We start from the raw sequence: 15,867 nt of genomic DNA on the forward strand, positions 1-15,867 counted from the left end.
CACTTTTATACGACATAGTATTGAAAGTCTTAGCCAGAGCAATTAGGCAAAAAGAATAAGAGACATCTAAATCTGAAACAAAAACATAAAACTGTTTCTATTTACAGATAACATAAGAAACCTTAAGGACTCTACCAAAAAACCATTAAAACTAATAAATTCAGCAACGTTGCAGGATACCAAATCAATATACAAAATCCAGTTGCATTTCTATACACTAACAATGAACCTTGAGAAAGAGAAATTCAGAAAATAAACCCAGGGGTGCCTAGCTGGCTCAATCAGTAGAGCATGTGACTTGATCTTGGGGTTGTGAATTCAAACCCCACATTGGATATAGAGCTTACTTAAAAAACAAACAAACAAAAACCAAAAAACCACTTACAACTCCATTAAAAAGAAAATTACCTAGGAATAAAATTAACCAAGGAGATGAAAGATCTGTACACTAGAAAGTACAGGACACTGATGAAAGAAATCAAAGAAAACACAAATAAGCAGAAAGATTCCAGACTCATGGATTAGAAGAATAGTTAAAATGTCCACAGTACCCAAAGCTATCTAAAATTCAATGGAATCCCTATCAAAATTCCAATGGCATTTTTTACAAAAATACAAAAAACAATCCTGAAATTTGTATGGAACCACAAAGGACTTCAAACAGCCAAAGCAATCAGGAGAAACAAAAACAAACCTGGAGACATCAACACTCCTTGATTTCAAATTCTAATACAAAACTAAAATAATCAAAATGGTAAATATTTGCATAAAAACAGACACCTAGACCAATGGAACAAAATTGAGAGCCCAGAAATAAACCACCGCATAAATGGTCAATTAATTTACAACGAAGGAGCCAAGAATGTATAATACAAAAAGGATAATCTCTTCAATAAATGGTATTGGGGAAACTGGACAGCCACATGCAAAAGAATGAAACTGGACCCTTATGTTATAAAATATGCAAAAATTAACAGTAAATTGAAGACGTGAACTAAGATCTGAAACCACAAAACTTCTAGAAAAGCATATAAGTTGTAAGCTTCTTGAGGTTGGTCTTTTTAAATTTTTTAATGTTTATTTATTTTAAGAAAGAGAGAGACAGAGTACAAGCGGCGGATGGGCTGAGAGAGGGAAGGAGACACAGAATCTGAAGCAGGGTCCAGGCTCTGAGCTGTCAGCCCAGAGCCTAATGCAGGGCTCAAACTCATGAACCACAAGATCATGACCTGAGCCTAAGTCAGACAGCTGACTGAGCCACCCAGGCGCCTCTCCTTGACATTGGTCTTGATGACTGGATTTGACAACAAAAGGCAATAAAAGCAAAAATAACCAAATTACATCAAACTAAAAGGCTTCTGCATAACAGGGGAAAGCAACAACAAAATGAAAAAGCACCCCTCAGAATTTGGAGCAAAGATCTGCAAATCATGTAACTGATAAGAGGTTAATATCCAAAATATATAAAGAACTCATACAACTCAACAGCACAACAATAAACAATCCAATTAAAAAATGGACAGAATATCTGAATAGACATTTTCCCAAAGACATACAGAGGGCCAACAGGTAAATGAAAAGGTACACAACATCACTAATCATCAAAGAAATCCAAATGAAAAACAATGAGATATCACCTCACACATGTTAGAATGTCTATTATCAAAAAAAAACAGATATTGGCAAGGACGTGGAAAAAAGGGAACCCTTGTATGCTGTTGGTGGGAATGTAAATTGGTATAGCCACTGTGGAAAACAGTTGGGTGGTTCTTCAAAAAATTAAAAATAGGGGCGGCTGGGTGGCTTAGTCAGTTAAGCGTATGACTTCAGCTCAGGTCATGATCTTGTGGTTCATGAACTCGAGCCCTGCATGGAGCTCTGTGCTGACAGCTCAGAGCCTAGAGCCTGCTTCCGGATTCTGTGTCTCCCTCTCTCTCTGTCCCTCCCCTGCTCACATTCTCTTTCAAAAACAAATAAACATTAAAAAATTTGTTTTAATTAAAAACAGAACTACCATATGATCTAGCAATTCCACTTCTAGGTATATATCTGAAGAAAATGAAACCAGTATCTCAAAGAGATATCTGCACCCCTTGTTCATTACAGCATTTATAATAGCTAAGACATGGAAATGACTTAAGTTGTTCCAAAGGACGAATGGATAAAGAAAATGTAATGTTTGCACATGTATACACATAGGTATACACGCTATACATGCTACACATATGTACACAATCGAATATTATTCAGACACAGAAAAAGAAAATCTTGCCTTTTGTTACAACACAAGATAGACCTTGAAGGCATTAAGAGAAATAAGTCAGGGAAAGACAGATACTATATGTTTTCAGTTATATGTGAAAACTAAAAACAAAAAAACTCACAAAAACAGAAAAGAATGGGGGTTGCCAGAGGCAAGAGGTGGGGAAAATAGGTGAAAGTGGTCAAAAGGTATAAATTTCCAGTTGTAAGATAAGTAAGTTCTGGGGATATAATAAACAGCACAGTGACAAAGAAAAAAAAATGTACATCTTCCAAACATTTTCATTATGAGACCAATCTCCAAAGCAAAGAGTATTACCAGACATAAAATGATCATTTCATGGGGTGCCTAGGTGGCCTAGTCAGTTAAGCATCTGACTCTTGATTTCAGCTCAGGTCATGATCTCGAGGTTTGTGAGTTCAAGTATCGCGTGGGGCTTTGCACTGACAGTACGGAGCCTGCTTGGGATTCTCTCTCTCCTTCTCTCTCTGCCCCTCCCATGCACACACACACACACTCTCTCAAAAATAAATAAACTTAAAAAAAATCATTTCATAATGGTGAAAATCAATTTATCAAGAGGAAAGAATAATCCTAAGTGCTTGGTACCTAATAACAGAACTTCAAAATACATGACACAAAATCTGATAGAAGTGCATAAAGAAATAGACAAACCCACAATTACAATCAGAAACTTCAGTCTCAATATTGATAAAAACAAGCAGACAGCAATTCAGCAAGGATATAGAAGTCTTTAACAACACTATCAAGCAACTTGTCCTAATTGACATTTTTAGAACAACAATTTTAGAACAACAATTTTAGAACATTCAATCCAACAGAATACATTTTGTTTTCAAGTGCAAATGGAACATGTATCAAGTTAAAACATATTTGGGACTATCAAGTCAATTTTAAAGAAATCAAGTCCTAAAACACGTTACCTGACTATAACGGAATTAAAGTAGAATTCAATAACAGAACAATATCTGAGTAATCCACAAATATTTGAAGCTAAAGAACACAATTGTAAATGACCAATGGATCAAAGAAGAAATCAAAAGGGAAGGTAGAATGTAGTTTGGACCTAACTGAAAATGTAAATACAAAATGCCATAATTTGTGAGATGTTACTTAGGAAAAATTTGTATCATAAAATGCCTACAGTGGAAAAAAAGGGTCTCAAATCAGTAATCTCAATTTACATTTTAAGAAACTAGAATAAGAGCAAATGAAACTAAAATTAAGCCAAAAAAAAAAAAAAGAAAAAAAAAGAAAGAAAGAATCAAAATCAAAGCAGAGATCAATGAAATAAAAATAGAAAAACAGAAAATCAGTAAAGGCCACAAGCTGGTTCTTTTAGATTTATAAAAGTGAGAAGCCTCTAGTCAAACTGATCAGAAAAAGAGAAATTATCAATATCAAGATTAAGAGAGGTGAAATTAGGGGCGCCTGGGTGGCTCAGTCTGTTGGGCATCCAACTTCAGCTCAGGTCATGATCTAGCAGTTCACGAGTTAGAGCCCCACATCAGGCTCCATGCCGACAGTTCACAGCCTGGAGCCTGCTTCAGATTCTGTGTCTCCCTCTCTTTCTGCCCCTCCCCTGTTCGTGCAATGTCTGTCTGTCTGTCTCTCTCTCTCTCAGAAATAAACATTAAAAATTTTTTTAGGGGCACCTGGGTGGCTCAGTCAGTTAAGCGTCCAACTTCAACTCAGGTCATGATCTCGCGGTCCGTGAGTTCGAGCCCTGCGTCGGGCTCTGGGCTGATGGCTCGGAGCCTGGAGCCTGTTTCCGATTCTGTGTCTCCCTCTCTCTCTGCCCCTCCCCTGTTCATGCTCTGTCTCTCTCTGTCTCAAAAATAAATAAACGTTAAAAAAAACTTTTTTTAATTTTTTTAAAAAAAAGAGAAGTGACATCACCACAGATTCTACAGATATCAAAAGAATTATAAAGGAGTATTATGAACCACTTTATGCCTATAAATTTGACAACTCAGATGAAATGAAATTTCCTTGAAAAAAAAACAAACTACCAATGCCCACTCAAGAAGAAATAGATAACCTGAATAGCTATCTTTCTATTAAAGTAGTTAAAAACATTCCCTCAAAGAAAACTGCAGATCCAGATGGCTTCGCTGGTGAATTCCACCAAAACCTTAAGTTAAAAATAAAGCCAATTACAGGGCGCCTGGGTGGCTCAGTCAGTTAAGAATCTGACTTCAGCTCAGGTCATGATCTCATGGTCTGTGAGTCTGAGCCCTGTGTAGGGCTCTGTGCTGACAGCTCAGAGCCTGGAGCCTGCTTCAGATTCTGTGTGTCTCTCTCTCTGCCCTTCCCCTGCTCATGCTCCGTCTCTCTCTCTCTCAAAAAATAAACTAAAAAAAGTTTTTTAATAAACCAATTCTACATAAATATTTCTCAGTAAGGCTAGCACTACCTGGTATCAGAACCACAAACATTATAAAAGAAGTACAGGCCAATATCTCTCATGAATATAAATACAAAAATTACAAACAAAATTTTAGCATATCAAATCAAACAATATATAAAAATGACAATACATCATGACCAAGTGAAATTTAATCCCAGGACTGCAGAGTTGATTTAACATTTGAAATCAGTAATTTTAATTCATCATATTAACAAATAAAAAAAAAGCCTGTTCATCTCAAAAGAAGTAGAAAAGGCATTTAACAAATCCAACATCCATTCCTGATCCAAACTCTCAGTAAAAAATGAAACTCACTCAACACGATAAATTAAAGGTATCACATTGTATAGTAAAAAAAAAAAAAAAAAAATTGTTTGCTTTACCCTCCCTTAAGATCAAGAACAATACAAGGATGCCCACTCTCACCACTTCTACTCTACACTGTACTAGAGGTTCTAGTGAGTTCAGCAAACCAAGAAAAAATAAATGCAATCACATTTGGAAAGGAAGAAGTAAAACTGTCTTTATTCACAGATGAGACTATGCAAAAAATCCAAAGGAATCTATAAAAAATTAATATAGAATAACTAAATGAGTTAGCAAGATTTCAGCACACAAGCTTAACACACAAAAAAATCAGGGGTGCCCGCATGGCTCAGTCGGAAGAGCATGAGATTCCTAATCTTGCAGTCCTGAGTTCAAGCCCCACACCAGATGCAAAGATTACAAAAAAAACCTAAAAAAAAAAATGTATTTCTGGGGCGCCTGGGTGCTCAGTCAGTTGAGCATCTGACTTTGGCTCAGGTCATGATGTGACAGTTTGTGAGTTCAAGCCACAAGTCAGGCTCTGTGCTGACAACTCAGAGCCTGGAGCCTGCTTCATATTCTGTTTCCCTCAGTCTCTGCCCCTCCCCCACCCACACTCTGTCTCTCTGTCTCTCTCTCAAAAATAAATAAACTTTAAAAAAAATTGTATTTCCTTACACTAGCAATGAACAACCAGAAATGGATATAAATATATCACTTACAACAACATCCAAAGTGGAAAATATTTAGGGATAAGTAACAAAAGATGTGTAAGACCTATATATTAAAAACTACAAAACACTGTCAAGAGAAATTAAAGCTGTATATAAATGGAGAAACACACCTTGTTCATAAGTTAGAGAACTCAATATTATTGTCACTTTCTCCCCAAATTGACCTACAGATTCACCACACTGTGAATCAATATCCCAGCAGGAATTTTTATTTATTTATTTTTTTAAAGAAACTGACAAGATAATCTTAAAACTCATATGGAAATGTTAAGGACCTGGTATGGCCCCCACACCCCATAACCCCCCCCCCAAAATCTCTGAAAAGGAAGAACAAAGTTGCAGGGACAACACCACTTATTAAGTTACCGTAAAAAACAAACAAACAAAAACCTGTGTCTGTGTGCGTGTGTAGGGAGAGGGAGGGGTCCTGGCTCTAACACAAATAAATAGATCACTGGAACAAAATAGAAAGTCCAGAAATAGACCCTCGTATATATAGACGAACGACTTTTGGAAAAAGCGCAAGGGCAATTCAGTGAACAAAAGGCTGTCTTTTTCAAAAAACAGTTCCGGAGCAATTGGACATCCATTCACCAAAAAAAAAAAAAAAAAAAAAAAAAAGCCAATCCTATCTCAAACCATATTTACAAAGTTAACTCAAGATGGATCATGGATCTAAAAAAAAAAGATGGATCACAGATCTAAATATAGATCCCAAAGTTATAACTTTTTTTTATTGTTTATTTATCTTTGAGAGACAGAACACGAGCAGGGGAGGGGTAAACAGAGAGGGAGACACAGAATCTGAAACAGGCTCCACTCTGAGCTGTCAATGGAGAGCCCAGCACACGCTAGGACTCACAGACCAAGAGATCATGACCTGAGCTGAAGTTGGATGCTTAACTGACTGAGCCACCCAGGCACCCCTGAAATTATCAAATTTCTTGAAGAAAGGATAGGAGAAATTCTTTGTGACTTTGGCTTAGGCAAAGATTTTGGATAAAACATAAACTATAAAAACCAAAAGCATAAACCATAAAAGACAAAATTGATACATAGACCTAATCGAAGATGTTAAGAAAAACAATCCAAAGACTGTTAAAAAAAAAAAAAAAAAAAAAAAAAAGCTCTGTAGGCGCACTGGAGTGGCTCAGTCGGTTAAGCATCTGACTTTGGCTCAGGTCATGATCTTCACGGTTTGTGAGTTCGAGCCCTGCATCAGGCTCTGTGCTGACAGCTGGGAGCCTGGAGCCTACTTGGAATTCTGTGTCTCCCTCTCTCTCTGCCCCTTCTCTGCTTGTGCTCTCTCTCTCTCTCAAAAATAAATAAACACTTTTCAAAAAGAAAAGAAAAAAAAGCTCTGCAAATCACACATATAATAAAGTACTTGTATCCAAAAAATATAAAGAATTTTCAAAACTGAATGAAAGCAAACGATTCGACTTAAAAATAAATGAAAAATTTGGACACTTCAAATAAGTTATACAATAGCAAATAAACACATTTTTAAAAGCTCAGTATTATTAGATATCAAAGAAACACTTAATTATAACCACTATATACTTATTATAGTGGTTGAAATTAAGAAGACTGGCCATACCAAGTAAAGCAGTGTTGGTACATATGTGGAGGAAATCATCCTCATACCCTGCTAGTAAGAATGTAAAATTGTAAAAAACAGTATGGCAATAAACACACAACTGTTATATGCTCCAGCCATTCCATTTCTAGGTATTTATCCAAGAGAGAAGAAAGCAGGTGTCTATAAACAAGTACATCTCACAGCAGTTTTATGTGTAACAGCCCCAAACTGCAAACTCACATATCAACAAGTAAATGGATAATCAAATTGTGGCATGTCTATACAATGGAATACTAGTCAACAACAAAAGCAATACATTCCTGACACACCACAAACAAGAGAGATGGATTTCAAATAAGGCTGAATAAAAGAAACCCAACAAAAAAGTAAATACTGTATAATTCCATACACACACACACACACACACACACACACACACAGAGTTTCACCCAGGGAAAGGAGGCAAGGGGTTGCGTGCAGGGGCGGGAGAAAGGGATTACAAAGGGACAAAAGGAAATTTTGGGAGGCTATAGATATATTTGCTACCTGGAATATCTGAGTATGTTCCTAATTTTAATTGTCATAATGGCTTCACAAGGTATATATATCAAAATTATTCATTTCAAATAAAATGCTTTGAATATGTGCAATTTATTATACACCAGTTATACTTCAATAAAACTGTTAGAAAGAATGATCTAACAATAGTCAATATACTTATCAGCTGAATAAGCACTCTTTTTATTTTTAAATCATTAAGACTGAACTGTTACCTTGCCACAGAAGAAATTAACATTTAGTCAATATCCAATATACACAGGTCTTATGTTAGCTACTTTATATGTGCTAACTTAGTATCATTATCTTAAGGCTTTTATTTGAAAAAAAAGGGGTGGGGGGAGAGGATAAAACTTTAGAAACTAGACAAGGCTTAATTTCTATTTTTTAAAAACTCTAACTTCCAGTTCCTACAAATAAAATATATAGCAATATCAATAAACACAGCAAATTTAAATATAAATCCTTCAGAGTCAAGTTCTACAAATTCAGCTGAAATTGTCTTAAATGTGTCCCAAGCGAACACATGCCAGAGCAAAGTTTTAGATTGTATCTTTAAATTATGTTCTCATATATTTCGATGCACTGAATTCTCTACAAATACCCTGAACGAACAGCAGTTCATTTTAAGGGTTAAAAATATAGTTCCGATGGGACCAAACAAAAATAAAAATCCTGTGTCATTGGCAATGCCCACTTTGCAAACTTGCCCCTACTTTAGAAATGATTTGAAATGACCCTTTCATCTACAATATAAGGTACCTGATTGGTAGCCCTCTAAGATGTCTTACAGCTTTTGTCACTCTACTTTCTCCCATTCATTTTCTAAGGAATTACATTAACCACATTTCAAGCAAAATAAAACTGTAACCACTTAAAGATACAAAATATTTTATTCAATTAATTAATATAGTAGAACCAAGGGGTGCCTGGGTGGCTCAGTAGGTTAAGCGTCCAACTTCAGCTCAGGTCATGATCTCATGGTTTGTGAGTTCAAGCCCTGTGCTGGGCGCTCTCTGCTGTCAGCACAGAGCCACTTGGGATCCTCTGTCTCCCTCTCTCTGCCCCTCTCCCGTGAGTGAGCATGCATGCACACGTGCATTCTCTCTCAAAGATAAAACATTAAAAAAAAGAACAAAGTACAACATTTGTGGTTCTTGTTTTGTTTTTTTATATTTCAAGTTTTTATTTAAATTCTAGTTAGCTAAGATAGAGTATAATATTTGTTTCAGGAGAATTTAGTGATTCATCACTTACATACAATACTCAGTGCTCATCACAAGTGCTCTCCTTAATACACATCACCCATTTAGTCCATCCCCCACCCCTGCCCACCTCCCCTAAAGCAATCCTGTTTGTTTTCCATAATTAAGAGTCTCTTTTATGGTTTGCCTCCCTCTTTTTCTTTCTTTCCTCTATGTTCATCTGTTTTGTTTCTTAAATTCCACAGATGAGTGAAATCATATGCTATTTGTCTCTCTCCGAATGACTTATTTTGCTTAGCATAACACACTCTAGCTCCAACCACGTTGTTGCAAATAGCAAGATTTCATTCTTTTTTATGGCTGAGTAATATTCCATTGTGTATATATACCACATCTTCTTTATCCATGCATCAGTCAATCGACATTTGGGCTCTTTCCATAACAAGTACAACATTTGGAGGTCTATCTTGCACTCCATATCCTGACAATGTTTCCAAACCTCAGCACTATAGACATTTAGAGCTAGAACATTGTTGTGATGGATTATCTTGTGCAATGTAAGATATATAGCAGCATTTCTGCTACCCACTAGAGGCCAGTATCCTCTCCCCCTATTTGTGACAACCAAAAGTGTCTCCAGACATTATCGCCAGAGGGAAAAAATTGTCCCTGGTTCAGAACTACTCTTCTGAAACTACTGAAGTGTAAAAAGAGACAAACCAAAAAATAGGCTCTTAACTACAGAGAACAAACATGTTTACTGGGCATGTGAGTGGGGGGGATGGGTAAAATAGGTGAAGGGGATTAAGAGTACACTTATCTTGATGAACACTGAGTGATATATGGAACTGCTGAATCACTACTTTGTACACCTGAAACAAGTATAACACCATGTTAACTACACTAGAATTAAAGATTCATAGGGGCACCTGAGTGGCTCAATGGGTTAAGCGCCCGACTCTTGGTTTCAGCTCAGGCCATGATCTCACAGCTTCCTGGGTTCAAGCCTGTGCTGACAGTGCAGAGCCTACTTGGAATTCTCTCTCCCAATCTCTCTGTCCCTGCCCACCAGCACTGTCTCTGTCTTTCTCAAAATAAATGTACTTTTAAAAAAAATAATAAAATAAAATTTTTTAAATAAATAAAGATAAGACTACGGAAGCACAGTAATCTCTCTTATGGACCTCCTCCACTGACAGGGCAGGGAGTCTGGAAGCACAATATTCTCTATTTGAAGGTTCTTAAGGATATTTTAAGTGTTTATATACAGCATATGCTTCATTTTTTAAAAGCCCATAAATAAAAAGCAAAAGTGTTTTTTTTTAATTAGTTTTGTCTTCAAACCAAGGAAGCCAGACCCTACAAAATACCTGACACGTGTGGCCTCTTAATTTAGACCAAGTCACCCAGATGTAAAAACCTTTTACGCCCAAGATGTATGAACCGTGCCCTCACCTCTATAACTAAGGAATACAGCAGTTAATTTAGGAAATGTCAATACTCTACTGGAACTTAACTTTAAAGCTCCGCCTTTACTCAAGCTACAGTCTGTCCCAAGTAGGTGCCAAATTCCATTAAGTCTCCAATTTCAAACTGCAATTATCTGTGATATATCTCCTACACTCACACATTGACTTTCCCTGTTGCACCCTTAGCCAAATCTTTTCTACAATGGCTTAACTCAGAAGTAGAATGAAAATAAAAAGATCACTATCTCAACTATATTAAGATTTATATTTTCTTGAAAACTGGATCTCTTTTTATATTAACAAACTGGATTTAATTGCTTTCTTATTCCACAGGCAGAAATACAACTTACCTGTGATAAAGATTTGCTGCCATAAATGTAGGAAGAGTAAAAAAAACAAAGACATGAAATCTGGGCTCCAGTTCTGGCTCTGCTTCTTAGTAGCCGTATGACCACTTAACATTTCCAGACCTCAGCTTTCTAATTTGTAAAATAAGGAGTATAATAATATCTACCTCTACAGTTACTGTGAGAATTATAATTTATGTGAAATCATTTTGTAAAACATACAAATGTTGGGTATTACTAGTGGTATCCTGATGGTATGAGTAAACAACAGAGTAGAGAAACATGCAGCAAAAACACAGGACTTACATCATTAATTAAACGTCACTTTTCAGAAAAACACTCATTAGGAAAAGAGCTTGAAATAATACTCTGAACTAGGATTCAGGCATCTGGGTTCTAAACTCAGTTCTGCCAATAACTCTATCAATGCAAAGTAACTTGCCTTTTCACCTCAAATTCCATCTAAAAAGATCCAAGTACAGGGCCACATGTTCCATAAATGCCAGTACAGCCCTCATCAACCTATGAAATGAGCAAGTATCCAAAAGATTCGTTTAACACTATTACCACAATTCAGAGCACTGTTTGGTCTGCCAGCCAAACGGATGTAGAGAGCAACAGAGAATAAAAAAAAACTTAACTAAGTAAAAACAGAATCGTAAACAATTCTCGAGAAGCAAAGGAAGCTATAAACGACTTTGCTTTCTGTAATTAATAATAACCTTCCCTCTAAATGACAGTAATGATGAACAAGGTACACTAACAGAAGGGCGGGGCTGTTGCCCTAAGATTTTTGAAAACCAGCCACTTCCCAAAGAGGTGTAACTGCTTCCTCGCCCTCGTTAGCCAAGAAACTTGAAAGATTAAGGTTTATATTGTTTGAGAGGGTTTTTTTTTTTTCCACTTGGATTGGGATGGCGGTAGTCACCTGACACATATTCTATAAACACCATTATCGACAACACCAAGCCTCCGGAAAGTCTAAAAAAGATCTAAGTTTTTAGAGTAATACTAGTTTATAAAAATGAGTTCGGGCTATTAACTCAAAATTAGATAGCCCTGTGTTAGCGGTGATTAGCCAACTGCCAAGTTTTCCCTTCCCCAAATTATCCGCCCCCCCACCCCCCCGCGTCTCCGCGGAGGCGACGCCTCGCCCTCTACTCCCGCACAGCGCTAGGGCGAGAGGGAGAGTCCCCAGGGGCTCCCAGAAGAGTGAAGGCCTTTAGGCGCCGCCACCCCTCGCTCCTCACCGATGACGATGCGCAGGTGCTTGAGACGGGTCAGCGCGTCCTTCTTGGTGTCCAGCACCTTCTGGGTAGACTTCTTCACGTCCCCGTGCGGCTTCTTGGAGAACATCCTGCCGCTGCCGCCGCCACAGCCGACTCGGGGACTCCGGCCCGGCCCCGGCGGCGGAAAGTGGAGAGAGTGGGCGGGGAGGATACTAGCCTAAGCAGCTCATTCACTCCCCAGGCTTGCGGGCCCCGGCGCAGCCGACTCCTCTCACATCCAGGCCAGGGCCGCCACCTCCTCCCGCCTCGCGCCGCGGCTGCAAAGCACCTTCGGTTCCGGCTCCAATATGGCGGATACCCTCTCCCAGTCCTGCACGGAGCGAGGGAGACCCGGGCAGGTCGGCCGCCGTCGCCTCCACTGCCTCCTGAGGCCGTCTCTCGCCGCCACAGGCCGGGACCCGGGACCGGGAGCCGCGGAGGTGGGGCTCTCGGCAGCGGCAGCACAACTCCTCTCTCCCTGAGGCCCCCTTAAGGTTAAAAGCTTCTTTAGCAGCTTAGACCCTGCACAGGCCGAAACGGAGATGAGCGCGGTGATGTGGTTTCACGACTCTGCCGTCGGTGGCGAATGGTCCCCGTGGCAACCGCCTTCTGACGTCAAGGCTTCTTGACGTCATGCCAGCGTGAGATCATCCGTGGCCTTTATCACCTTTGCTTTCCTGTGTAAGGCGCCAAAGGTAGAGCCCGAGAAAGTCAGGGAAAGGAATTACTGCGTGCGCCGTTGTACGCAAAGCTCCCTGAGTGGTGTCGTGTAGTGTTTGTTTAAAACTAAGGTCCTTCATCTCCACTGTTAACCATGTCACAGTAACTTAAAAAGTAGCTCCAAAACATCAAAACAGTCGTGCAATATATTTTAGATGCCAATTCTGAAGGCCTTGGATGTAACACCCCTTCATTTCCTAAGTTGAATTTTGTTTAAAGTTTTTGTTTTGTTTTACGAAGTGATTATTAAAGATTGTAGTTTAAGAGATTTGTAGGGTTATAGTACATCCTCTTGATTAAAATTATCTGGCGCGCACACACACAAAAATAATAAAATCGTCTTGCACAAATAAATGAATCCCCAAAGCATACAGTCACAGAGCGCATAATTACAAGAGAAAAGAAATCTGGGGAACTTTAAGGGTGAATTTCTTAATATGTAAAAAGCTCACAAATCCAGGAGGAAATTGCTAAGGCTAAGGTAGAAAAACTCATAGAAAACATGGGGGAAAATTCACAGAAGTGTATACTCATAACTAAAACGTGAAAATGTTCACACACTAGTAATTTTTTAAAATCAAATTAGGGGCACCTAGGTGGCTCAGTGGGTTAAATACTCGACCTCAGCTCAGGTCATTATCTCCCTGTTCCAGAGTTCAAGCTCCCCATCAGGCTCTATGCTGACAGCTCAGAGCCTGGAGCCTGCTTCAGATTCTGTGTGTTCTCTCTCTCTCTGCCCCTCCCCCACTGTGATCTGTCTCTCTCTCTCTCTCTCTCAAAAATAAATAAACATGAAAAAAAATAAAAGATTAAATAAAAATAAATTAAAGATTAAATAAAAAATAAAAGATTAAAATAGACGGAGATGCTCCTATTACTTTCTGGGAAGAAGCATTAATTACTACAAGCTTAATGGAATTTAATATTTGGCATTTTGTATCAAGACACTTAAAAACGTTCATACACTTTGATTTTTTAGTTCCATTTTTAGAATTCTATTCTAAAAAATCATAAATGGGAAAGTATGAGGGGCACCTGGGTGGCTCAGTTGGTTAAGCGCCTGACTTCAGCTCAGGTCATGATCTAACACTTCGCGGGTTGGAGCCGGGCTCCAACCGCGTGGGGCTCAGTGCTGACAGCTCAGAGCCTGGAGCCTGCTTTGGATTCTGTGTCTCCCTCTCTCTCTCTGCACCTTCCCCATTCATGCTCTGTCTCTCAAAAATAAATATTGAGGAAAAAAAATTTTTAAAAAGGAAAGCATGAAAAAATATTAACACAATTTATAACACTGAAAGATTGGAAACAATATGAATGTCTGTCAGAAAGGAAGGAAATGAATGTCCAATAGGTAAAATGTAATATGCCTGTGAAAATTACTAATATGAAGATTTTTTAATAACATGGAAAATACTCAAGAGAATATTAAGTGAAAAATCAGATACAAAACTGAAAATATGTTATCAAAACTCTGAAAAAAAAAGTTTATACAATTTTTGAAAGATGAAAAAATCCTCCAAAATTGTGATTATAGCTGCCAAGTGTATTACAGGTGGTTTTAATTTTCTTGTTTATATTTTGCTTATATTTCCTTTACAAAAAGCATGTGTTGCTTTTATAATCTAAAAAACAGAAGTTGTTTTAAAGAAAATTAAGAAAATCTAATATACCAATTGTAAACTAACCAAACAAATTAAGATGTATGTGTAAGAGTAGAAACTCCTTGAAAACAAGGGCTTTTTACACAAGTTATCTTTATGTCCTATTATGGCACAGAATGAATATTTGTTAGTTTTTAAATGTTTATGTTTATATTACTAAAAGTTTTTTTTGATAGTAGAAGATTTATCTGATCCCATGATTCTGAGTATCATTTATTTGGTGATTTTAGACACCTCTGTCCCTACCTGTGTCTTTTTTAAGATACTAAACTCAAATTCAAATATACTCAAATTCAAACTACTCAAACTCAATATATACAAAACTGAAACTTGTCAGCTTTGTCCTCCTTCCTCCCAAACCTGATCTTCCTCCTTCATCTGGTATCTTTATTGATAATACAACAATCAGCCCAGTTTTTTCAATCCAGAAACTCATATCCTCTGAAGGCTCCCTTTCTCTTCTTTTGTCCAGTTACCAAAACCTGATGATTCTACTTCCTAAATACTTCTTGATTTTGTCCTGTTCCCTCCATTATCACAACCTTTGTTTAGGTTCAGGTTTTCACCATCTTAAGCCATGCATGCTAGAAATGGCAGTGGTTTCCTCCCCACTCCCACATCTTAGTAGGATTTGAGCATCCACTCAGTTTTATGTAAATTTTAAGAGTGAAAAGAAAAAACACTCGATAGTCTTACCTTCTTGCAATTAGTTCTTGAATATCTGTCTTAAAATGAGGAAATGCATAGCACTTCAGATCAAAGAATAAAACTTACATTGAGGGACTAATTTCAGAGAAGCTAGAAACATCTCCAGATTTTATACCGTGCAGACCTAGTTTCTTACTCTTTCTAAACTTATTGAAGTGGACATTAAAAAAAAAAAAGTAATTAGCTACATTGATGGTAGTGGATGTATGTTGGTTTGCCTGCCTTCTTCTGGTAATCATACCTAGGTTTTCCTTTGGAAAGCCACCCCTCTCTTGATCTCACTTGATCTCATGCCCCACGGCCCCATTTACACTTTAGTACTCAAGCACCCTGTGCAAAGCAGGTGTGTTAGGGATCGGCACAAGACCAAGGCAGTCCAATAAAACTCACTCCTGCAACTATTGAGAAAGAGAAACTCTTTTTTCAGGATGAAGGCCTGGAACTGCTAGGAACCAACATGTGAAAAGAATCTGCCGGGGAGGGGTGCCTGGATGGCTCAGTTAAGCACCCCACTTCAGCTCAGGGAATGATCTCTTGGCTTATGAGTTCGAGCCATGCATCAAGCTTCTGCTTGGGATTCATTCTCTCTCTCTCTCTCTCTCCCCACCCTACCTTCTC

The 15,867-nt window shown here is 38.1% G+C and overlaps 1 protein-coding gene across 2 annotated transcripts in view; it reads right to left on the reverse strand.

Moving 5' to 3' along the window:
* Positions 1 to 12,641, reverse strand: part of RALGAPA1 (Ral GTPase activating protein catalytic subunit alpha 1) — a 278,485-nt gene extending 265,844 nt beyond the window's left edge. For both annotated transcript variants that reach the window (XM_047075616.1, XM_047075615.1), the window contains exon 1: positions 12,146 to 12,641. In XM_047075616.1, coding sequence (XP_046931572.1) covers positions 12,146 to 12,251 — 106 coding nt within the window. In that variant the 5' untranslated portion in view covers positions 12,252 to 12,641. The remainder of the gene's footprint in view (positions 1 to 12,145) is intronic.
* Positions 12,642 to 15,867: the final 3,226 nt, after the last annotated feature.

This window comes from Lynx rufus, unplaced genomic scaffold (genome assembly GCF_022079265.1).
Source record: "Lynx rufus isolate CCGP_SWC_20201006 ecotype Redwood Valley unplaced genomic scaffold, mLynRuf1.p SCAF_13, whole genome shotgun sequence".
Classification (NCBI taxonomy): Eukaryota; Metazoa; Chordata; class Mammalia; order Carnivora; family Felidae; genus Lynx; species Lynx rufus.